The sequence below is a fragment of the Salmo trutta genome, chromosome 21, assembly GCF_901001165.1.
Source record: "Salmo trutta chromosome 21, fSalTru1.1, whole genome shotgun sequence".
In the NCBI taxonomy this organism is placed as follows: Eukaryota; Metazoa; Chordata; class Actinopteri; order Salmoniformes; family Salmonidae; genus Salmo; species Salmo trutta.
This window is the reverse complement of record NC_042977.1, coordinates 33,260,706-33,285,989: the sequence shown is the minus strand read 5'-3', so window position 1 is coordinate 33,285,989 and position 25,284 is coordinate 33,260,706. Positions and strand designations below refer to the sequence as shown.

The window sequence follows — 25,284 nt, the reverse complement described above, 5'->3', positions numbered from 1 at the left end:
CTGTGCTCTTCACAGATGAAAGCAGGTTCACACTGAGCACATGTGACAGACGTGACAGTCTGGAGACGCCGTGGAGAACGTTCTGCTGCCTGCAACATCCTCCAGCATGACCGGTTTGGCGGTTGGTCAGTCATGGTGTGGGGTGGCATTTCTATGGGGGGCCGCACAGCCCTCCATGTGCTCGCCAGAGGTAGCCTGACTGCCATTAGGTACCGAGATGAGATCCTCAGACCCCTTGTGAGACCATATGCTGGTGAGGTTGGCCCTGGGTTCCTCCTAATGCAAGACAATGCTAGACCTCATGTGGCTGGAGTGTGTCAGCAGTTCCTGCAAGAGGAAGGCATTGATGCTATGGACTGGCCCGCCCGTTCCCCAGACCTGAATCCAATTGAGCACATCTGGGACATCATGTCTCGCTCCATCCACCAATGCCACGTTGCACCACAGACTGTCCAGGAGTTGGCGGATGCTTTAGTCCAGGTCTGGGAGGAGATCCCTCAGGAGACCATCCACCACCTCATCAGGAGCATGCCCAGGCGTTGTAGGGAGGTCATACAGGCACGTGGAGGCCACACACACTACTGAGCCTCATTTTGACTTGTTTTAAGGACATTACATCAAAGTTGGATCAGCCTGTAGTGTGGTTTTCCACTTTAACTTTGAGTGTGACCTCCATGGGTTGATAAATTGGATTTCCATTGATTATTTCTGTGTGATTTTGTTGTCAGCACATTCAACTATATAAAGAAAAAAGTATTTAATAAGATTATTTCATTCATTCAGATCTAGAATGTGTTATTTTAGTGTTCCCTTTATTTTTTTGAGCAGTGTATAATGATTCACCAACATGCATCAGTCTCCGGTTCAAATGTTTAAAATATGAGTTCATCGGTCCACGTGATCCCAAACCAATCCAAATGTAGCATGCAACGTTCAGGAAAAGCCATTTAAATGCTACGAAACGCCGGGTCACACATTTATTTATCTCAAATAAATATATTTCTACCTTCCAAAAAACTGCAGCCTCTCCTTCAGTGTGGAACTAAACATGTCATTGTGTTGACAGTCATTGATCTACAAGTAATTTTGCATGCCGAACAACAATAGGCAATATCAGGGGGCAAAAAGCAAACAATGCCCCACCTAACTGATAATGGGGTGGGAGATGTTTCTCTTATGGCTCAGCTCAGGTGCCTACATACACTATACATCATTTACACACACAGGTCAACTCAGACAGATCCAGCTCGGAGGCCCAGCTCCATCAGCAGCAGATTTAGAATGGAAAATGTATATTTTTATGCAGTAAATGTTAGTGCATTGAACCAAATCGCATTGGTTTGTTTCTCTAATCAAACCGAATCACTTCAAACTAAAATGTATCGTTCCTGTATCGTATCGGAGCCAATGAATCTAGATATGGATCGAATCGTCTTGAGAGGGAAAGATGCACAGCCCTAATGCTTACAGATGAGTTCCTTGTCCTCTGCAATATAATCTGTAAAAATGACAGTGTTGACTCAGGGATCTTACCTTAGCCCCAAGTTCAATTGCAATTCACATTTCCATCTGGGAGAGGTTTTTCTGCTTTCAAAACATGACCCTCATCCCATCCACAAAGTTACAAACCATCAGAGATGATATATTGAAGGGATGTGCAATGTGCGTTTATATATATATTTTTTTTTATTCCATGTTATTTCCCTCTATGTCCTCACATAAATCTACAGGGGGTCAGCCACCCAGCCAGCCTAGCCTGAGTGATTGTTGGATTGTCCCCCAGCCGTCTCTCTACAGGAGGTAGACTGTACTTAGCACCTCAAATCAACCTCTCTAATTTATCACGATATGTTCATTAATTATAAATCAATTACTGCAAGATGAGAATGAAAATAACCTGATTTATATGCCGTAGTCGGTAGTTCAAGTAATTTCCATAGATCTTTATGTCGGTGTTGCATGTGGATCAACATGCAGTGACTCCAAGTGTTTGGCCTGAGCCTCAGAGGTATGTGTGGAAGTAGAATCCATCTGTCGTCTTATAGTTGGAGACAGATGTTAAGCATGCCGCTCAGCTCTCCTCCAATTAATTATACTGTCAATTTAATGGTGTTAATGTGTATATTAGATGTAAAGTCCCCTGTTTTTACAGGACCTGCGTGGTTCTGGTACCGGTTTCGACTGACATTGTTTATAAATTGATCTGTGGACACTGAAATGACTTGCATTGAGCAATAGCCCTGGTTCCTACGGCCACTGTAGTCTTTTTTTCTGAGCCTGTGTGACGTAGGATGTGAAATCTGAAACCACTGGAAGCTGGGATGTCCTCCCTACCATTTCATTTTCTCTTCTGACTGTCTGAACTCCTGGCTGAACCCTACGTCACAGCCACGGACAAGCACGTGCCTGCAATCATTACATCGTTGCGCAGCAGGAGAGAGTGGTTTCATTACGGTAGCACATTCAGAGATCCATTTATAGCCATTCATCGAAATTCATACATTTTAAACAAAAACACTGTCATAGATGGACAACGTTACAGTTTTTCCTAATTGTTAATACACGTTTGCTGAAACTGGCACTCTGGTGCGCAAAACTCTAAGCACAAAACAGTTAGCCGATTTCCCCAAACCCTACAGACATCTTTCAAAATGAAACACAGCAATCAAAATCATGTACTCCCTGCTCAAAATGAAACTGCATACAAACACCCATCAAATTAATCTAACTTAGTGACAACTGACATATTCAAAACACTACTATAAAAACCTATTTCAGTGTAAAGACTAAGATTTTGTTGTTATACTGTATAGCAAGATGGCGCTGGAGAAGAAGGCTGACGTTTTACGTGTTCCTAACCAATTGTGTTTTTTTGTTTGTTTCTTTGCGTTGTTTGTAACTTATTTTTTTTACTTATTTTGTACATAATGTTGCTGCTGCTGTCTCTTATGACCGAAAATAACTTATGGACATCAGAACTGTGATTACTCACCACGAACTGGCAGAATCCTTTTTTTCCTTTAACGAGTCTGACGATCCCGTCGTGGATGACATAAGCAAATTACCTTAGATTCCTGTATCCTAAGTGAAAAAAATGATATTTGTGATGCTTTTAATAAGCATTTCATCTCTGCTGGTTTTTTATTTGAAAGGAAAAGTAGCCATTGTGGCACTGGCCAGTTAGTTGATTTTTCGTCTTGCTTTTCAACCGTTACTCTGAAAAATGGTAACCCTGTTTTTAGTTTCCAGAAAATAACCGAAGCAGAGGTTCTAGCTGCCCTGTGTGCCATTGATACTAAGAAATCCTTAGGCGCTGACAATTTAGACCCGTTCTTACTTAAGTGTGCTGCACCTATCATTGCTGGTTCAGTGACACACATTTTTAATCTAACATTAAGCACAGGAATTATCCCTAAGGTGTGGAAAGCAGCTTTTGTTCTGCCATTACATAAGGGAGGTGACGGTAGTGATTTGGATAACTATCGACCCATCTCTAGGCTCCCTTGTCTGGCAAAGATCCTAGAATCTATAGTCAACAAACAGTTACAGTCTTTTCTTTCTGCTAACAGTATTCTTAGCACCAATCAATCTGGTTTTAGATCTAAACACAGTACCACATCGGCCACTATGCTTGTTGTAAATGATATTGCAAATGCCTTAGATGATAGAAAGCACTGTGCTGCGTTGTTTGTAGATTTGTCAAAAGCTTTTGACACTGTAGACCATGCTATCCTTTTGAGTAAGCTGTCATCTATAGGAGTGGGCACGGATGCCTGCCGATGGTTTTATGACTATCTTAAAGATAGAACTCAGGCCGTCATGGTCGACGGGGTCAAGTCTGACTCCTTACAGTTACTTAAAGGGGTCCCTCAGGGTTCAATAATTGGCCCACTATTGTTCTCACTTTATATAAACAACATTGGTGATGATGTCAGATATTGTAAATTCCATTTATATGCAGATGACACAGTGATGTACTCTATTGCTCCAACAGCGGACCAAGCTTTAATGCAGTTGGAGTCTGATTTTAGGATACTACAGGGGTCTCTTTTACAGCTTAAACTTCTTTTAAATGCTAAGAAAACAAATGTCATGTTTTTTTCTAGGTCTAAACTCTCAGTTAGAAACACTTTTGTAATCACTAGCTTGGATGGTACTCAAATCAAACAGGTCTCTGCATATAAATATTTAGGGGTATGGTTAGATGATAGGCTTTCTTTTAAAAAACATGTTACTGAATTGGGAAAAAAGCTCAAATTCAAGATAGGGTTCCTTTATAGAAACAGGGCTTGTCTGTCCTTTGTAAATAGAAAACAAATTGTCCAGGCTACTTTTATGTCCGTTTTAGATTATGGTGATATTATCTATATGCATGCATCGGCAAACACATTAAAACCACTGGATACTATTTACCATTGTGCACTCAGGTTTATCACGGGTGATAGTTACAAAACTCATCACTGTATCCTTTATCAACATGTGGGTTGGGCCTCTCTATCTGTGAGGCGAGAGCAACATGCTCTCTTGTTTATTTATAAAGCGCTTCTTTTAAAACTACCTCCATATATATCATCATTAATTTCCACTAGATATACAAATTTTAAAACCAGATCACAGATGTGGATTACATTAGAGACTCCTGCGGTCTCCACAGAGTTGGGTAGGACTGCCTTTAGTTCCTTTGCGCCTTATTTATGGAACAAACTGCAGATCCAACTTAAGTTAGACACTCTGGTGTCCCTTGCCCATTTTAAAAATGTTATGGAGGATCAATATGATGTTATCTGTGATTGTTTCTGTTGAATTGTGTCTTTGTTTTGTATGTTTGAAATGTTCTTGTCTGTATGCCTAAAACTGTACATGTCAACATGTTTACACAGGGCACAGCCGTAAAAGAAATCCAGGTCTCAGTCTGTTTTCCCTGTTAAAATAAAGATTTTTTTTAAATACTGTACTGCTTTCCCGGGAACAGGCCCAGATCCCCGTCATTTGCGTGAATAGAAGGCAGAGAAAAAGGGGCCGGAGGATGGGCTGCCTTCTGAGAATTTGTAGGTGATCGAATAAACCCCAACTGCCTTCCATTCTGCTAGCAAACGTGCAATCTTTGGAAAATAAAACCGATGACCTACGTGGAAGATGAAACTACCAACGGGACATTCAAAACTGTAATATCTTATGCTTCACGGAGTTGTGGCTGAATGGCGACATTATCAACATACAGCTGGCTGGTTATTCGCTGTATCGGCAGGATAGAACAGTGGCGTCTGGTAAGACAAGGGGTGGCGGACTATGTATTTTGTAAATAACAGCTTGTGTACGATATCTAAGGAAGTCTCAAGGTTTTGCTTGCCTGAGGTAGAGTATCTCACTATAAGCTGTAGACCACACTATCCACCTAGAGAGTTTTCATCTGTATTTTTCGTAGCTGTCTACATACCACCACAGACTGATGCTGGCACTAAGACCGCACTCAATGAGCTGTATTCCGCCATAAGCAAACAGGAAAACGCTCACCCAGAGACGGCGCTCCTAGTGGCCGGGGACCTTAAAGCAAGGAAACTTAAATCCGTCTTACCAAATTTCTATCAGCATGTTAAATGTGCAACCAGAGGGAAAAAAACTCTGGACCACCTTTACTCCACACACAGAGACGCATACAAAGCTCTCCCTCGCCCTCCATTTGGCAAATCTGACCATAATTCTATCCTGCTGATTGCTGGTTACAAGCAAAAGTGTAAGCAGGAAGCACCAGTGTGGTCAAATGAAGCAGATGCTAAGCTACAGAGCTGTTTTACTAGCACAGACTGGAATATGTTCTGGGATTCCTCCGATGGCATTGAGGAGTACACCACATCAGTCATTGGCTTCATCAATAAGTGTATCGATGACATTTTCCCCAAAGTAACCGTACATACATACCCCAACCAGAAGCCATGGATTACAGGCAACATACGAACTGCGATAAAGGCTAGACTCTAACCCGGAAGCTTATAAGAAATCCCGCTATGCCCTCCGATGAAACATCAAACAGGCAAAGCATCAATACAGGACTAAGAACGAATCGTACTACACCGGCTCTGACGCTCGTCGGATGTGTCAGGGCTTGCAAACCATTACAGACTACAAAGGGAAGCACAGCCGAGAGCTGCCCAGTGACACGAGACTACCAGATGAGCTAAACTACTTCTATGCTCGCTTCGAGGCAAGTAACACTGAAACATGCATGAGAGCACCAGCTGTTCCGGAAGACTGTGTGATCACGCTCTCCACAGCCGATGTGAGTAAGACTGTTAAACAGATCAACATTCACAAGGCCGGAGGGCCAGACGGATTACCAGGACGTGTACTGCGAGCATGCGCTGACCAACTGGCAAGTGTATTCACTGACATTTTCAACCTCTCCCTGTCCGAGTCTGTAATACCAACAAGTTTTAAGAATGTTGGTATTACAACATGCTTAAAAGAACACTGAGGTAACCTGCCTAAATGACTACCGACCCGTAGCACTCACGTCTGTAGCCATGAAGTGCTTTGAAAGGCTGGTCATGGCTCACACCAACACCAACACCATTATCCCAGAATCCCTAGACCCACTCCAATTGACATACTGCCCTAACAGATCCACAGATGATGCAATCTCTATTGCACTCCACACTGCCCTTTCCCACCTAGACAAAAGGAACACCTATATGAGAATGCTATTCATTGACTACAGCTCAGCGTTCAACACCATAGTGCCCTCAAAGCTCATCACTACGCTAAGGACCCTGCGACTAAACACCTCCCTCTGCAACTGGATCCTGGACTTCCTGACGGGCCGCCCCCAGGTGGTATTGAGGACGCTGTAGTGGAGCAGGTTGAGAGCCTCAAGTTCCTTGGTGTCTCCATCACCAACAAACTAACATGGTCCAAGCACATCAAGACAGTCGTGAAGAGGACACAACAAAACCTATTCCCCCTCAGGAGACTGAAAATATTTGGCATGGGTCCTCAGATCCTCAAAAGATTCTACAGCTGCACCATCGAGAGCATCCTGACTGGTCGCGTCACTGCCTGGTATGGCAACTGCTCGGCCTCCGGCCACAAGGCACTACAGAGGGTAGTGCGTACCGCCCAGTACATCACTGGGGCCAAGCTTCCTGTCATCCAGGACCTCTATACCAGGCGTTGTCAGAGGAAGGCCCTAAAAATTGTCAAAGACTCCAGCCACCCTAGTCATAGACTGTTCTCTCTGCTACCGCACAGCAAGCGGTACAGGAGCGCCAAGTCTAGGTCCAAGAGGCTTCTAAACAGCTTCTACCCCTATGCCATAAGACTCCTGAACATCTAATCAAATGGCTGCCCAGACTATTTGCATTGCACCCCCCCCTTTTTTACACCGCTGCTCCTCTCTGTTGTTATTATCTATGCATAGCCACTTTAATAACTCTACCTACATGTACATATTACCTCAATTACCCCGACTATCCGGTGCCCCCACACATTGACTCTTTACCAATACCCCGCTGTATATAGTCTCGGTGTTGTTATTTTACTGCTGCTCTTAAATTACTTGTTACTTTTATTTTTTATTCTCATTCATATATTTTTAACTGCATTGTTGGTTTGGGGCTCATAAGTAAGCATTTCACTGTAAGATATACAGTTGAAGTCGGACGTTTACGTACACCTTAGCCAAATACATTTAAACTCAGTTTTTCACAATTCCTGACGTTTAATCCTACTAAAAATTCAAAGGGTCTTAGGTCAGTTAGGATCACCACTTTATTTTAAGAATGTGAAATGTCAGAATAATAGTAGAGAGAATGATTTATTTCAGCTTTTATTCTTTCATCATATTCCCAGTGGGTCAGAAGTTTACATACACTCAATTAGTATTTGGTAGCATTGCCTTTAAATTGTTTAACTTGGGTCAAACGTTTCTGGTAGCCTTCCACAAGCTACCCACAAGAAGTTGGGTGAATTTTGGCCCATTCCTCCTGACAGAGCTGGTGTAACTGAGTCAGGTTTGTAGGCCTCCTTGTTCGCACACATTTTCTATTGGATTGAGGTCAGGGCTTTGTGATGGCCATTCCAAAACCTTGACTTTGTTGTCCTTAAGCCATTTTGCCACAAATTTGGAAGTATGCTTGAGGTCATTGTCCATTTGGAAGACCCATTTGCGACCAAGCTTTAACTTCCTGACTGATGTCTTGAGATGTTGCTTCAATATATCCACATAATTGTCCTTCTTCACGATGCCATCTATTTTCTGAAGTGCCCCAGTCCCTCCTGCAGCAAAGCACCCCCACAACATGATGCTGCCACCCCCGTGCTTCACGGTTGGGATGGTGTTCTTCGACTTGCAAGCCTCCCTCTTTTTCCTCGAAACATAATGATGGTCATTATGGCCAAACAGTTCTATTTTTGTTTCATCAGACCAGAGGACATTTCTCCAAAAAGTACGATCTTTGTCCCCATGAGTAGTTGCAAACCGTAGCCTGGCTTTTTTATGGCGGTTTTGGAGCAGTGGCTTCTTCCTTGCTGAGTGGCCTTTCAGGTTATTTCGATATAGGACTCATTTTACTGTGGATATAGATACTTTTGTACCTGTTTCCTCCAGCATCTTCACAAGGTCCTTTGCTGTTATTCTGGGATTGAATTGCACTTTTCGCACCAAAGTACGTTCATCTCTAGGAGACAGAACGCGTCTCCTTCCTGAGCGGTATGACGTCTGCGTGGTCCCATGGGGTTTATACTTGCGTACTATTGTTTGTACAGATGAACGTGGTACCTTCAGGCGTTTGGAAATTGCTCCCAGGGATGAACCAGGTCTACCATTTTCTTTCTGAGATCTTGGCTGATTTCTTTTCATTAACCCATGATGTCAAGCAAAGAGACACTGAGTTTGAAGGTAGGCCTTGAAATACATCCACAGGTACACCTCCAATTGACTCAAATGGTGTCAATTAGCCTATCAGAAGCTTCTAAAGCCATGACATCCTTTTCTGGAATTTTCCAAGCTGTTTAAAGGCACAGTCAACTTAGTGTATGTAAACTTCTGACCCACTGGAATTGTGATACAGTGAATTCTAAGTGAAATAATCTGTCTCTAAACAATTGTTGGAAAAATTACTTGTGTCATGCACAAAGTAGATGTCCTAACCGACATGCCAAAACTATAGTTTGTTAACAATAAATTTGTGGAGTGGTTGAAAAATGAGTTTTAATGACTCCAACCTAAATGTATGTTAACTTCCGACTTCAAATGTACACCTGTTGTATTCAGCGCATTTGACCAATACAATTTGATTTTATTTATTGTTTGTGTGTACTCAAACAAGAAAGGAACACAAATTCAACATGACACAAATTTCAACAAGACTCAATACATGTCAAACAGCATTCTGTAAGCACACATACAGTACATTTTTTCCATATGCAAAGGAAGAAAAATTGGCCTATTTGTACTACTGTACTGTATGTTAAATATAAGGAAACTCTCAAAAATCAGTAAAATCTAAATCATAAGTCAAGAAACAAATACTCCATCGTGAAAACAGAATCATTAATGTCTGTTGTAGTGGTCCAGCCACAGATTTTCATCAACATCACAGGCGATATTCTCCTTGGCCAGACAGCAGGGGAAATATCTTCTGTCATGACGCAACCACCCCTGACAGGACTCTGCTAGAATGTCACCACATGCCTCCTCCATTGCCTGGAGAAGGGCCATATGTTCATGGGGTTTGCGATTATGCACCTTCCACCGCCATGCTGAAAACAACTCCTCAATGGGGTTGAGAAATTGGGATTATGGTGGGAGATAGAGAATTGTAAACCTGGGATTGTCATTGAACCAGATGCGGACCTGAGCGGCCCGATGGAAACTCACATTGTCCCAAATTAGAACATACATTTGCTGCACAGGATCACCTGGCCTTCTCTGCTCTGGCTGAAAAAGAGTGTCATGTAAGGTGTTCAAGAAATTAAGGAGATGGGCAGTGTTGTATGGTCCAAGGGTAGCATGACGGTGGAGGACCCCATTCTGGCTCATAGCTGTGCATATGGTGACATTTCACCCGCGCTGGCCAGGTACCTCAATGATGGCGTGTTTACCAATGTTCCCTCCTCTCCTCGTTTTTGCTAAATTAAATCCAGCCTAATCTATGAATATGAGTTGCTGGGGGATGGGACTTGCAACCAACTCCATGATTCTCTGAAATGACAGTAAATCACTGGCAACATAAATTAGTCTCTAATGTTTCAAGAGTGTAAAACTAGTACAGTCGTGGCCAAAAGTTTTGAGAATGACACAAATATAAATTTTCACAAAGCCTGTTGCCTCAGTTTGTATGATGGCAATTTGCATATACTCCAGAATGTCATGAAGAGTGATCAGATGAATTGCAATTAATTGCAAAGTCCCTCTTTGCCATGCAAATGAACTGAATCCCCAAAAAACATTTCCACTGCATTTCAGCCCTGCCACAAAAGGACCAGCCGACATCATGTCAATGATTCTCTCATTAACACAGGTGTGAGTATTGACGAGGACAAGGCTGGAGATCACTCTGTCATGCTGATTGAGTTCGAATAACAGACTGGAAGCTTCAAAAGGAGGGTGGTGCTTGGAATCATTGTTCTTCCTCTGTCAAACATGGTTACCTGCAAGGAAACACGTGCCGTCACCATTGCTTTGCACAAAAAGGGCTTCACAGGCAAGGATATTGCTGCTGTAAGATTGCACCTCAATCAACCATGTATTGGATCATCAAGAACTTCAAGGAGAGCGGTTCAATTGTTGTGAAGAAGGCTTTAGGGCACCCAAGAAAGTCAAGCAAGCGCCAGGACGTCTCCTAAAGTTGATTCAGATGCGGGATCGGGGCACCACCAGTACAGAGCTTGCTCAGGAATGGCAGCAGGCATGTGTGAGTGCATCTGCACGCACAGTGAGGTGAAGACTTTTGGAGGATGGCCTGATGTCAAGAAGGGCAGCAAAGAAGCCACTTCTCTCCAGGAAAAACATCAGGGACAGACTGATATTCTGCAAAATGTACATGGATTGGACTGCTGAGGACTGGGGTAAAGTCCTTTTCTCTGATGAATCCCCTTTCTGATTCTTTGGGGCATCCAAAAAAAAGCTTGTCCGGAGAAAACAAGGTGAGTGCTACCATCAGTCCTGTGTCATGCCAACAATAAAGCATCCTGAGACCATTCATGTGTGGGGTTACTTCTCAGCCAAGGGAGTGGGCTCACTCACAATTTTGCCTAAGAACACATCCATGAATAAAGAATTGTACCAGCACAACTTCTCCCAACCATCCAGGAACAATATGGTGAATAGCAAGGCCTTTTCCAGCATGATGGAGCACCTTGCCATAAGGCAAAAGTGATAACTAAGTGGCTCGGGGAACAAAACATCGATATTTTGGGTCCATGGTCAGGAAACTCCCCAGACCTTAATCCCATTGAGAACTTGTGATCAATCCTCAAGAGGCGGGTGGACAAACAAAAACCCACAAATTCTGACAAACTCCAACCATTGATTATGCAAGAATGGGCTGCCATCAGTCAGGATGTGGCCCAGAAGTTAATTGACAGCATGCCAGGGTGGATTGCAGAGGTCTTGAAAAAGAAGGGTCAACACTGCAAATATTGTCAATAAAAGCCTTTGACACTTATGAAATGCTTGTAATTATACTTCAGTATTCCATAGTAACATCTGACAAAAATATCTAAAGACACTGAAGCAGCAAACTTTGTGGAAATTAATATTTATGTCATTCTCAAAACTTTTGGCCACGACTGTACATTACTTACTTGCACATATTCATATTTATCCTTCACTCTGGGAATTCCTTTGAAATGGAACTCTGTAGATTTGCTTCATCCGGAGATGGTGTTTCTTAAGGGATGCTGTCTATGGTTGATAAGCTCACTCTGATGTTATGGAAGATGGCAGGGTTTTCAACAATCTGTTGTTGGATTTCCCGCAATCTTATGCCCTTATTTTCAACATCCATTTGCACAATGCCAGCCTCCTGTTTGTCTATAAATATCCACATTCTACCACCACGTACGTGGTGGTCGTCTTTCAGTTCTACAAAAACAAAATAGCTTATAGTTAATTTAACACTACAGTAGTACAGTATACAAGATAAACATGTTACAAAGTAGTATAGCTCCCAATTTCATACATAACAGTAATACATTAAACATTTACTTTGTTTCTCCTTACAGTATGTATTGGAATCTACAGTCTTTACTGTGCTTTATGTTGTACTAATGTCAAGTAGTAAAAGTAGTAGATCGGTACAGTATGTACTGCAGACATCGGACCTATTCTCATTTTGGAACGTCCGGATGATGATTGCAACAGTGAAGAAGCTCAGATTGGGCTGCACTCTCTGCCCAGCCTCTCTCAAGGTCAAACCATGGTTGACCACATGGTCCACCACCGTCGCCCAAATTTCATCAGAAATGACTCTCCCTGTTCTTCCACCACCTCCACATCTACCCCGACCCCCACCTCTTCCATTGTTCTCCAAACACAGGAGTACTCACCTGTGGCCTTTTTTATTGCAAAGTGAACATTTGCGCAATTAGTGTTTGCGCAATTTGTGTTTGCACATGTGAAGAGTGAAAGTGATCAGTTGGTAATTGAGTTTAGCTTGTTGAACAGGGTTGCTTTTCATTTGCACACAATATATTTTAGTTGTGAAAGTTGTGCCAGAGGTAGAGAATTGTGTATTGTGTTTTGCCAAATTTTTGTTATAGAATTGCAATCTGAGTGTAATGCAAAATGTGGGAGTAGTATTGCAGATTTGGTGTATGGTTCTGCTAAATGAGTTACAGGTCTGGGTCACTGTGCCTCATGGGCCAGTTTTAGTTTGTAAACAATTGGGAAAAACTGTAATATGAGATGAAAGGCGAGTTCCTAACGAGTTCAGAAAGACAAGCTAGAGCTCTGTGATTTGTCCACAACGATGTGGGCAGACGTTTTCATCAAGAGAAACCTTAAGAAAATATGCACATTTTCTCTTAACGCTCAACATATTTTACAGTTATAAGAAAGGTGAAATCTTATAGTTCGTCATTTTATAATTTAATTATGCTATATTTAGAACACATATAGCCTACATCATAAAATATTTCATATTTTCATATTTGTACTTGTGCTTGTGTCCTCAAAAGTGACTACATCTCAATAATGTCGAACTATTCTTACCAGAAAGGTGAGATTTTAGCCTTTCTTGGAGTATGCAGCAATACTAGTTATTGATAAATAAGAATTTTTGGGGATTACTTAGATTACATTTTCGATTACATGTAGTTACATTTAACTGTTTACGCTGTATATATTAGCATGTCTGGCGTCATTGTACAGTAGGGTTCACATGCCTTTAATACCTCCAAGATCTCTCTTAAAAAATATATGTTTTACTTCCTGGCACAGTCTGGAATAGTAGATGTTTCTTAATGCCCACAGTGCTTTTATCTTTCCTGTATGCATGTATGTATACAGGCTTTCCTTACTTCTTTATTCTCATATAAATGTAAATATTCTTAAATAATTCCACTCCATAATATCTGTTTATTGTATCATATCCTATGATATTTTACCCTCATAGGTTTTACTCTACTAAATGAGAGCATTGCTTGATCACTGCTAGTCAAGAACCGCTGCTAGGCAGGCACAGTGAATGTGACTGTCTGTACTGTTTTCCATTGATGCATATGTAATTCCTGCCTTATTAATGCATGCCTCAGATATTAGCACAACACGGTTAGGGATGAGTCAGTGTTATTAAATGTTCTGTCTCATTTACAAAGATTTTGAGGTACCTTAATATTAGGATTTAGCATTTTGACTAGCCAGTATACGAGGTTGATTTCTATACTTCTTTCTCAGGGCCAGAAACTGCTCATTGTACTGTATGTATAGCAATAGTAAAAGCATGAGCACATTAGGCTCATGGTAGTATAGTGGTTAGAAAGGTTGCTGTTAAGGGGGTAGGGCTAGCCAGTAGCCTATTTGAGGTTGATATCCACACCACTTGTAAAGCAGTAGTAAAGGCATGACAGCATTAGGCTCATGGTAGTATGAAGGTTAGAAAGGCTGCAGGCAAGGGGTTTGGGTTTCACCCCTAATGTCGAACTGATTGGGTCAGTGGCAAGGTGACTTGGGGCTGTTGCTTTAGTGGGCTAGGGTTGTGGATCAGGGAGTGCTTTCATTGATCAGTGCCAGCCTCTGAGGGAGTGCTTTCACTTGTTCAGCCCCGTCCATATCTGATCTCTGACCAAGCTATGGCCTGAGGAGGAGCAGCCTGCCAGATATGGTGGTGGAAAGGGACTACAATGACAGTATAGAACGGCAGTGTGTGTATCTTCTCAGTAAGTTGTTTGAGGGAACCTTTGTGGTAGATATGGTGCTGTAATTTAATGACAACATTACTAGCCTTTGAAATAAATAACTCATTCTACTCCACTACTCTGTTTAGAATGCACTGATCCATTTGCAAATTATATACAATTATCTATCCGAATAAAAGTGCTATATTTCTCCAGAATTTGACAGCTACCCCTTTAAGAATCTCATTCATCATGTCATCACATTGAGTCTGGGTCAGAGGATGAAGTAGTCAATTCAATTTGGTCACCAAAGGCTCTCATTCTGGGGACCTTTCCAAAGAGACAAATGCTGTTTGTGTGTTGCTCAGTGACCTTAGATAAAAAGGCATATCATATTATATTGTGGCCTGAAAGATACTCTCTTAGTCTGTCTATGAGCCTGGGGTGTTGTAGTGGAATGGTTAGCCAGAATTGCTTGTTTTTTGGGGGTGATTTTCTTTACATACAGTATGCTGAAATCAGTAGATGTCTACAGTAATGAATCTACAAGAACATATAATGTTGAGAAAAATACGACATGGAAAAAAACCTTTCATATCCAGCCCTAGGTCTAATTTTGTCCTTAGGCTGTTCCTTTTTTAGAACCCATGAGTCAATGTCAGAGATACTACTGCATTAGAGCAGGGTTCACAAACTCGGTCCTGGGGCCTCTCCTGGGTGAACGTTTTGGTTTTTGCCCTAGCACTACACAGCTGATTCAAATAATCAAAGCGTGATGATGAGTTGGGGGGGGGGGGGGGGGGGATAATGTAATGCTTTGTGATCTGAAACAGAGATTTGCCATACAGGGTCAGATTTCTCAGGGATAAGATTTAAAGTGGGCTGCCAGACAGGGATTCAAGACATCACACTATCAACACACTATCAAGCTGTTGTTTTACACACCATTTTAAAATAATATAAATTGCATTCAGCCGAGCTGTCTAAACACCATTCGACGTCATTTCCTCTTTTCGTTGTTGAGTACTCAATATATTCAAGTGTACACTATCTATCTGGAAACACTTTAACAATGGACAAAATGTATGATATTAGTAAACATTCCCTCTCGAAAATAATCAATTTACCCATTACAGCAGGGGTACTCAGCTCTTACTCTACGAGGTCCAGAGTCTGCTGGTTTTCTGATCTACCTGATAATAAATTGCACCCACCTGGTGTCCCAGGTCTAAATCAGACCCTAATTAGAGGGGAACAATGAAAATACACAGTGGAACTGACTTTGAGGTCCAGAGTTGATTTTGAGGGATTTAGAGCAGCAAAATAAATATGAATAAATATTTTTTTGTAGACATGAAACTCAAAACTTTTTTTTCATTTTTCCACTGGTAAGTGAATTAAAAAGCCTTTCCCTTGATGTTGTGTTTTTTTGTTTTACATTTAAGAATTTCATCCTTGCCGTGTTAAAATGGATAGGCTGTCACTCTAATGCTCGAAAAGGAACATCAAAGAAGCCATTGACATATTTAATTTGTGTCATTGTGTTTTGAAGCAGTGCTGTTTTTCTTTTATCTGAGAATACTTTTTGACCCTCTTGACTTCTTGACTTTTTAAATTCAGGCAAACTACGCCCTAGCCTTACTCCATATCTGATGTCTGTGTAGAAAACACCATCATAGTGACAGATATGCCTCGGTTTGTTCTGTCTTAAAGAGACATTTCTAACTCTCTTAAGCTGGGAGGTGAATCGACTGTGCTTTGACATGCCTCAGGTCATACAATTTAATTTGAAATGTCTGGTAAGCGTGACTGGCGTAACTGGCTTAGGTGGGTGACATGCATGGAATATAGAGTCAGTAATACATCCCTTTATAGGAGTTGTTTCATATGTAGAAGCCTGGAAACTCATCTAAATTTAGGAGAACATACAGTATATTAATATATCAAAAACCTAGGAATTATACCTTTTTATTAGATTTGATTGTGTTTTTGATTAGTTTTTATCACCAGCATTAAAAAGTGGGTATGGAATTCTACAATCTGCTCAACCTGTACAACCAGCTGGATTCTCTTCAACCCTTGGGAAACCTCCTTTAATATTATAAACAACACACTGTACACTGAGTGTACAAAACATTAGGAACACCTTCCTAATATTGAGTTTCACCCCTTTTGCCCTCAGAATAGCCTCAATTCATCAGGGCATGGACTACAAGGTGTCAAAAGCATTCCACAGGGATGCTGGTCCATGTTGACTCCAATGCTTTCCACAGTTGTGTCACGTTGGCTGGATGTCCTTTAGGTGGTGGACAATTCTTGATTCACACGGGAAACTGTTGAGTGTGAAAACCCCAGCAGCGTTGCAGTTCTTTACACACTCAAACCATTGTACCTGGCACCTACTATCATACCCCGTTCAAAGGCACTTAAATCTTTTGTCTTGCCCATTCACCCTCTGAATGGCACACATACACAATCCATGTCTCAATTGCCTCAAGGCTTAATTTTTATTTGTTTTACCTGTCTCTTCCCCTTCATCTACACTAATTTAAGTGGATTTAACAGGTGACATCAATAAGGGCTCTTAGCTTTCACCTGGATTCACCTGGTCAGTCTATGTCATGGAAAGATGATTTATTTGTACACTCAGTGTATACTGTACACAGAAACCTCAGTTTCTCCTTATCCAAGTCCAAAGTAAGCGTTGAAACTGACTCTAGAGTGCCATAGTTATGGAAAGAGAAACAAATATATGAATAAAGTGGCTTCATCATGCGTTATGTACAAATGGTTAGTCAGAAACCTGTACTCCTCTCAACCTGCTCCCCAGACCTAAATTCTTGACTGAAAGAGTGTTCTTCACAAAGAAAGGATGATATTAACACAGAGAAAAATTAAGTATCTGGGAAAATCCTCCTCGTCTTAGAAGTGTAGAACTGGGGGTGTTTGAGCTACCGTACAAGACTTTGCCTGCAGACAGGCACTATTGGTGTGAAAGTATCTGAGTATTCCCAGAATGCCACCCAATTACTTTGGATTTACTTTGTCAACTCTGGAGTCTCTGAGTACAGAGGAGGATGAATCTTTAGGGAGTCAGAGGTACAATCCAGTTCTCTCAATACCCTAAAAATACACTCAAAATGTATTTAGTACATCTCTCATCTGTGAAACAAGGCGTTTGTCGTCCAGTTCAGCACTGCCCCCGGCATTGGATCAATGCACATGTCCAGTTAGTTTTGTTGAACAGGGTCAAATGAACAGACTCAATGTATTTGGTTGGGTAATGTCATTGATTGTTTTCCCTTGTCTCATGGGACTCATGCTGCCTGTTTGTTCCAAATGATTTAACTGAAGGTGTACGCTGCATCCAATTCAACTGTATAGATTCTTCATGGTTAAATATCCATCCAGTGCAAATTAAAAACATTGATTATGAGCGGAGATCTTACTGTTGATTAGGAAATACCATTGAACTCAAAACAATAAGATTTGACTCACGCTTAACTGATAGCGTGATACCTCATTATGCATACATGTTAGCTTTATTCATAATCAGGTGTTGTCCTTTGTCTTGTGTCTCAGTAAATCCTCATGTGTTGAAAGGTAATAAACCAGATTGGATGGCCAGATCTGATCGTCTTTATTCATCCTCACTGCCACCCCTTCCACTAACTCAGCACATCCTGCTCCTCCAATCAATCATCAAGCCAATATTTAGCTAAAAAAGGTCAGTGAACATGCCCCAATGTTAATTGTATACATCATGATTTTGTATATCTCATTATACAAAAGAGAGACAGTCATACAGTATCAAAATGTTGAAAAGAAAATAGTGTGAGGCGTTGAAAAGGACTGATTCGTTTGAAATGATCTGATTCTCTTTTATGAAATGGACATAACATAATGCACAACATTAAGAGGATTAAAAAGAAGTTTGAAGTGGTCTTCAAGAAGGAGATAAAAAAGTGTACTGAAATGTAGAAAATGGGGATATTAAAAATAAAAAAAATCTGTTCAAAGTTGATTACAATAAGAGGTTTTAAAAGATATGCAAATATATTAACTGGAGGACAAAGAGGCTTTGCAAATCCCCTTTCATAAATTAACATTTATATTCCTAAAGTGTCTAGAGTGGCAGAAAAAAGATTAAACCGGTAAACTTTGAACCGAGGGGAAAAGTAAGACTCGTCTCGACTTACAGGAGAGAGCTAAGTGAAAGACTGTTGTGTCGCTACTATGGACTTAATAACTGCTACTGCAAGTTAAAGACTGTTGTGTCGCTACTATGGACTTAATAACTGCTACTGCAAGTTAAAGACTGTTGTGTCGCTGCTATGGACTTAATAACTGCTACTGCAAGTTAAAGACTGTTGTGTCGCTGCTATGGACTTAATAACTGCTACTGCAAGTTAAAGACTGTTGTGTCACTACTATGGACTTAATAACTGCTACTGCAAGTTAAAGACTGTTGTGTCGCTGCTATGGACTTAATAACTGCTACTGCAAGTTAAAGACTGTTGTGTCACTGCTATGGACTTAATAACTGCTACTGCAAGTTAAAGACTGTTGTGTCACTACTATGGACTTAATAACTGCTACTGCAAGTTAAAGACTGTTGTGTCGCTGCTATGGACTTAATAACTGCTACTGCAAGTTAAAGACTGTTGTGTCGCTGCTATGGACTTAATAACTGCTACTGCAAGTTAAAGACTGTTGTGTCGCTGCTATGGACTTAATAACTGCTACTGCAAGTTAAAGACTGTTGTGTCGCTACTATGGACTTAATAACTGCTACTGCAAGTTAAAGACTGTTGTGTCGCTGCTATGGACTTAATAACTGCTACTGCAAGTTAAAGACTGTTGTGTCGCTACTATGGACTTAATAACTGCTACTGCAAGTTAAAGACTGTTGTGTCGCTGCTATGGACTTAATAACTGCTACTGCAAGTTAAAGACTGTTGTGTCGCTGCTATGGACTTAATAACTGCTACTGCAAGTTAAAGACTGTTGTGTCGCTACTATGGACTTAATAACTGCTACTGCAAGTTAAAGACTGTTGTGTCACTACTATGGACTTAATAACTGCTACTGCAAGTTAAAGACTGTTGTGTCGCTGCTATGGACTTAATAACTGCTACTGCAAGTTAAAGACTGTTGTGTCACTACTATGGACTTAATAACTGCTACTGCAAGTTAAAGACTGTTGTGTCGCTACTATGGACTTAATAACTGCTACTGCAAGTTAAAGACTGTTGTGTCGCTGCTATGGACTTAATAACTGCTACTGCAAGTTAAAGACTGTTGTGTCGCTGCTATGGACTTAATAACTGCTACTGCAAGTTAAAGACTGTTGTGTCACTACTATGGACTTAATAACTGCTACTGCAAGTTAAAGACTGTTGTGTCGCTACTATGGACTTAATAACTGCTACTGCAAGTTAAAGAGTGTTGTGTCGCTGCTATGGACTTAATAACTGCTACTGCAAGTTAAAGAGTGTTGTGTCGCTGCTATGGACTTAATTACTGCTACTGCAAGTTAAAGATTGAAAGTGTTACTGATTGTTGTGTAACTATTATTGACTTAATCCTACACATGAATGATTCTGTAACTATTATCAATTTATTAACTACTAGGCCTACTACAAGTGAATGATTGAAAGTGCTGCTAATATTTCTGTTACTATTATCGACTTAATCTTACACATGAAGGATTGTGTAACTATTATTGACTTAGTACTATAAGTGGCGTAATGCTATGTAATGATTATCAACAAAATAAAGTAAGGATTATTTAAGCAATAAGGCCCTTGAATCCAGGGATTATTGTGTGATAACTCCCGACTAAGGGCTGTTCTTAGGCCCGAGGTGAAGCCGATTCTAATTCAATGATGATGAGAGATAAGAACTTCAATAAATAATTATTTCATGAATATCCAATTTTTGCATTCTGAAGTTGCTATGCTAGCGGGCTGGTCCTTGGTTATTTTCTCATGTTTTGACCCAGTCGTTAATGGTAATCATTCTATTCATTCAACGTTGCTACGCTAAACAAATCATTGGCATGTAGCTAGCTAGCAGAGATTCAATGATGAGGAGAGACAATAACTTCAACAAATAATGATTTAAGAAATATCCAATAGGCCTACATACAGAGAGCTCGCATTTGTAAAATTATACGTTGTTGCACAGGTCGTAGAGGCAGACAGGTATGTTTATACAACCCCCAACTATTTCAAACCAAATGGTAGCATGGTGTAACGTGTGAGCAGGGAGTCGGGAAGCAAGTTCAGGGAGTGAATACATTTAATGACTGAACGAAACACAACACAACACAACACAACACAATACAATACAATACAATACAATACAAGAAACACGAACAACGCACAGACATGAAACAGAAACAATAAAGCCTGGGGAAGGAACCAAAGGGAGTGACATAAATAGGGCAGGGAATCAAGGAGGTAATGGAATCCAGGTGAGTGACATTATGCGCTGATGCGTGTAACGAGGGTGACAGGTGTGCGCCATAACGAGCAGCCTGGTGACCTAGAGGCCGGAGAGGGATCACACGTGACAGGACCCCCTCCCCGATATGCGGCTCCAGCCGCAGGACGCAGACCAAAATGATGATCCCGGGGATCAAAAGCGGACCGGTCACCTCTGCTGAGGCACAGGAACCTGTCAATCCGGCTAAAGCGCGGGAGCATGGCGACCTAGAGCGCCGGAGAGAGAGCATACCTGACACATGGAAAAATAATGTGTAGATGCTTTTTCCCCGAAGGAGATGAAGTTTATGAATTTCCTGCCTAGGCTGTGGGGCAGTGGAATTATGACATTAATACGTCATGGTATTTTGTAGGAGTTGTTGTCCCACAACTCCTGCATATCAACCAATAAGCATCCAGGATCCAAACAATCTGTTTTATAATGTTGTTTAACTATCATCGACTTAATTCTACACATGAATGATTGTGTAACTATTATTGAGTTAACTATACTGAACAAATCTATAAAACGCAACATTCAAGAATTTCAAAGATTTTACTGAGTGAGTTACAGTTCATCCAAGGAAATCAGTCAGTTGAATTGAATTCATTAGGCTCTATGGATTTCACATAGCTCGGAATACAGATATGCATCTGTTGGTCACGTATAATGTTTTCTGATGTCAACATTGTGAACAGAGTGCCCCATGGTGGCGGTGGGGTTATGGTATGAGCAGGAATAAGCTACGGACGACGAACACAATTGCATTTTATCGATGGCAATTTCAATGAACAGAGATACCATGACAAGATCCTGAGGCCCATTGTCGTGTCATTCAACCGCCTCCATCACCTCATGTTTCAGCATGATAATGCACGGCCCCATGTCGCAAGGATCTGTACACAGTTCCTGATAGCTGAAAATGGCTCAGATCTTCCATGTCCTGCATACTCACCAGACATGTCACCCATTGAGGAAGTTTGGGATGCCCCGGATCGACATGTATGACAGCAATATCCAGAAACTTCGCACAGCCATTGAACAGGAGTGGGACAACATTCCACAGGCCACAATCAACAGCCTGATCAACTCTATGAGAACGAGATGTGTGAGGCATGTGACCAACAGATGCATATCTGTATTCCCAGTCATGTGAAATTCATAGAATAGGGCCTAATCCAAAAAAAATGGTTTAGTTTATTAATTCGACCATTTAAAAAAACAAGCACACATAAAACTTGAAAAATCCATACATGCACATGAATATAATAATTGAGGATAACACACAGTAAAGTTTGGGACTTATTTCCATTATGGTCCTCTTAATTTATTTCAATTGACTGATTTCTTTATATGAACTGTTTAATCTTTGAAATTGTTACATGTTGCATTTATATATTTGTTCAGTATATTATCGACTTACTTCATAACTGTTACTACAAATTAATGATCGTTGTTTTACTCTTATCTACTTGTTATCTACTTAAATACAGCACATTAATATGTATTGTGTAATATTGAACTCAACACAGATGGCAAGACAAAATTCATACATTTGAAATTTGGCCAATAGGAGCAACCAGCTATGAGTACACATCTTAATTTGAACACTCTTTTGTTACTGACAATTTTCCTGCATCACAGGATATGCAGATGAGCTTTGTGATTTACATAAATTCACTGAAAATCCACACTAACACACAGTTATATTAACAGTATTGCACTTTTCATGTAGACTACTTTTAGCCAGCTAATAGCCTAACCACTGATCAAGCAATATTATGGACTAAACGTTCAAATCCTGTTGCTGAAGGATTATTTTGCTGTGACAGTATAGTTCAAATTAAGATCCTACATCTGTATATTTCTGTTTACTCTATTGAATGTACTTGTACTTGAATTGTAGCCCATAAGTAATGTGACCATACATTTACAATCCTCTCACTCCTCTTTCCTCAGGGAGTGCTTACAGAGAATGCATGGATAATGGAACGTGGGCTCTGAAGAGCAACTACTCCAGTTGTGAACCCATTTTGGAGGAAAAGGTTGGTATAACTATTGGTTATACAGATCAAACTCTATGCCTTGTCCTTTATTATGCTCATTGCAAGTAACCTGTTAGAGACAACGTTAACAACCAGAACCACACACAGTACATAACCAAAAGTATGTGGACACCTGCTTGGCGAGCTTTACGCCACTCCAGCTGATGCTTGGCATTGAGCATGGTGATCTCAGGCTTGTGTGTGGCTGTTTAGCCATGGAAACCCATTTCATGAAGCTCCCGACTAACAGTTCTTGTGCTGACGTCTCTTCCAGAAGTTGCTCCAGCAGGGCAGAAATTTGATGAACTGACTTGTTGGAAAAGTGCCATCCTATGACGGTGCCACATTCAAAGTCGCTGAGCTCTTCAGTAAAGCCATTCTACTGCCAATGTTTGTCTATGGACAATGCATGGCTGTGTGCTCGATTTTATACACCTGTCAACAACTGGTGTGGCTGAAATAACCAAATCCACTAATTTGAAGGGGTGTCCACATATTTTTGTGTATATATAGTGTAATCAGATTAACCTGTTAGACATGATGATGTACAATATGTACCAAATAACAACAATTAAAATGAAATCTTTGGAATGATTGTGTAACATGATTAGCGGATAATTTTCATGCATACTTTAGGACATTCAAAATTATGATATTTATGTTTGCTGCTTTACTGATGTCACAAATACGGAAAGATTTTCACACATAGTGCAGAATTAGTTGTGGCATAATTACCTTACTTGTCTGATTAGGGCATATTTATGGCACATTTACTATATAATAACAGTTTATTTATTCTTACTAATCCAGTCAGCTAAAGTATGTAATTTATCATCAAAATGTTTCACATTTCCATTTGTATGTGTTATCGATATCTTTTGAAGGTGAATCTATCGAGATTTTGAAGTAGATCTTGTGATATTCTCCCCACAGAGGAAATATCCAATGCACTATAAGATTGCTCTGATCATCAACTACCTAGGCCACTGTATTTCTGTTGGAGCTCTTGTCATAGCCTTCATTCTCTTCTTATGCTTAAGGCAAGTACAGAAATAGTACCCTTCTAAATGTATCTGCAGTACATGTGACCTCTTACAAAATAATGAGTGAAATGTATGTGAACTGCAGGACTGCCCTCCTATTAGGCTAACTTGCTTAATGTCTTTTAAGTGTCTATGTAAAGTATACACTATGTTTTGATGCTTGTTAATATAACATTTTTTTTTTTAAATGTATCTTTGATCAAGTAAATTGCACCCAAGAATAAAATGTGGTCAAATGTATACTTGTCGCCTACTATAGGAATATGTTTTTGACTGGAATATTGTAACTTTAGGTATGTAGACTAAAACAATGTTTTCTTTATTTCCGTCTCTAGGAGCATAAGATGCCTTCGAAACATAATCCACTGGAACTTGATAACAACCTTCATTTTGAGGAATGTTATGTGGTTCCTACTTCAGTTGATTGATCACAACATACATGAGAGCAATGAGGTAACTGTCGTTACATATTATTATTTACAATTCACATGACTGTTAAGCTTTTTATTGCACTAATAACTAACTATGTTTGTTTTCCTATCTTTCTACAGCCTTGGTGTCGTCTTATAACGACTATATATAACTATTTTGTAGTGACCAATTTTTTCTGGATGTTTGTTGAAGGATGCTACCTTCACACAGCCATTGTGATGACTTATTCAACGGACAAGCTAAAGAAATGGGTCTTCTTGTTCATTGGCTGGTGTAAGTGCATTCTAATTAATAATGTTCAGCATCAGCAAGTGTTTGAGTACCAATTTACTATGTCAGACTATGACAAGTGACTGACGTCTATCATAAAACTGCATAAGGCAGAATACAATTTTTTACATTTTAGTAGACGCTCTTATCCAGAGCGACTTACAGTAGTGAATGCATGCTTTTCATACATTATTTTTCCATACTGGTTCCCCGTGGGAATCAAACCCACAACCCTGGCATTGCAAACACCATGCTCTACCAACTGAGCCACACAGGACTGCCTAAACATGAAACATGAAATGGCAGTTATTATGTTTACCCTCTTTTCAAAACTGTCAATCATATTATCACCTCCATGAGCCATTGTGACAGTCTGGTTAAAAAAACTGTTTCTAGAAATAGGAATATAATTTTACTGTAGCTGAAAGAGGTAAATCCCCACATATTACATAGAACAGACCAGTGATTTTATTCATTCACCTCCATCACAAAGGGTGAATGCTACAGAATGCTTGAGTATACTTATGTAGACAATGTAGCTAAATATCGCTGATTAGCAAAACAAAACTCCATTCCATTTCCCTCAAAGCACCTTGTGAGATGAAACCAAAAGCATGTATTTTCAAGAAAAGACCATATGCTATTGGATTGTGGGAAAATCAGAGGTGGTT

At 40.4% G+C, this 25,284-nt stretch overlaps 1 protein-coding gene across 5 annotated transcripts in view; it reads left to right on the top strand.

The window, feature by feature from the left end:
- Nucleotides 1-25,284, top strand: part of LOC115157209 (corticotropin-releasing factor receptor 2) — an 80,125-nt gene that overhangs the window by 35,543 nt on the left and 19,298 nt on the right. For 3 of the 5 annotated variants that reach the window (XM_029705270.1, XM_029705272.1, XM_029705271.1), the window contains 4 exons: nt 22,783-22,868; nt 23,802-23,908; nt 24,247-24,364; nt 24,463-24,616. In XM_029705270.1, coding sequence (XP_029561130.1) covers nt 22,783-22,868; nt 23,802-23,908; nt 24,247-24,364; nt 24,463-24,616 — 465 coding nt within the window. Of the gene's footprint in view, nt 1-17,937; nt 18,062-22,782; nt 22,869-23,801; nt 23,909-24,246; nt 24,365-24,462; nt 24,617-25,284 lie in introns of those variants that run through there. The other 2 variants (XM_029705273.1, XM_029705274.1) reach the window with 2 other exon arrangements.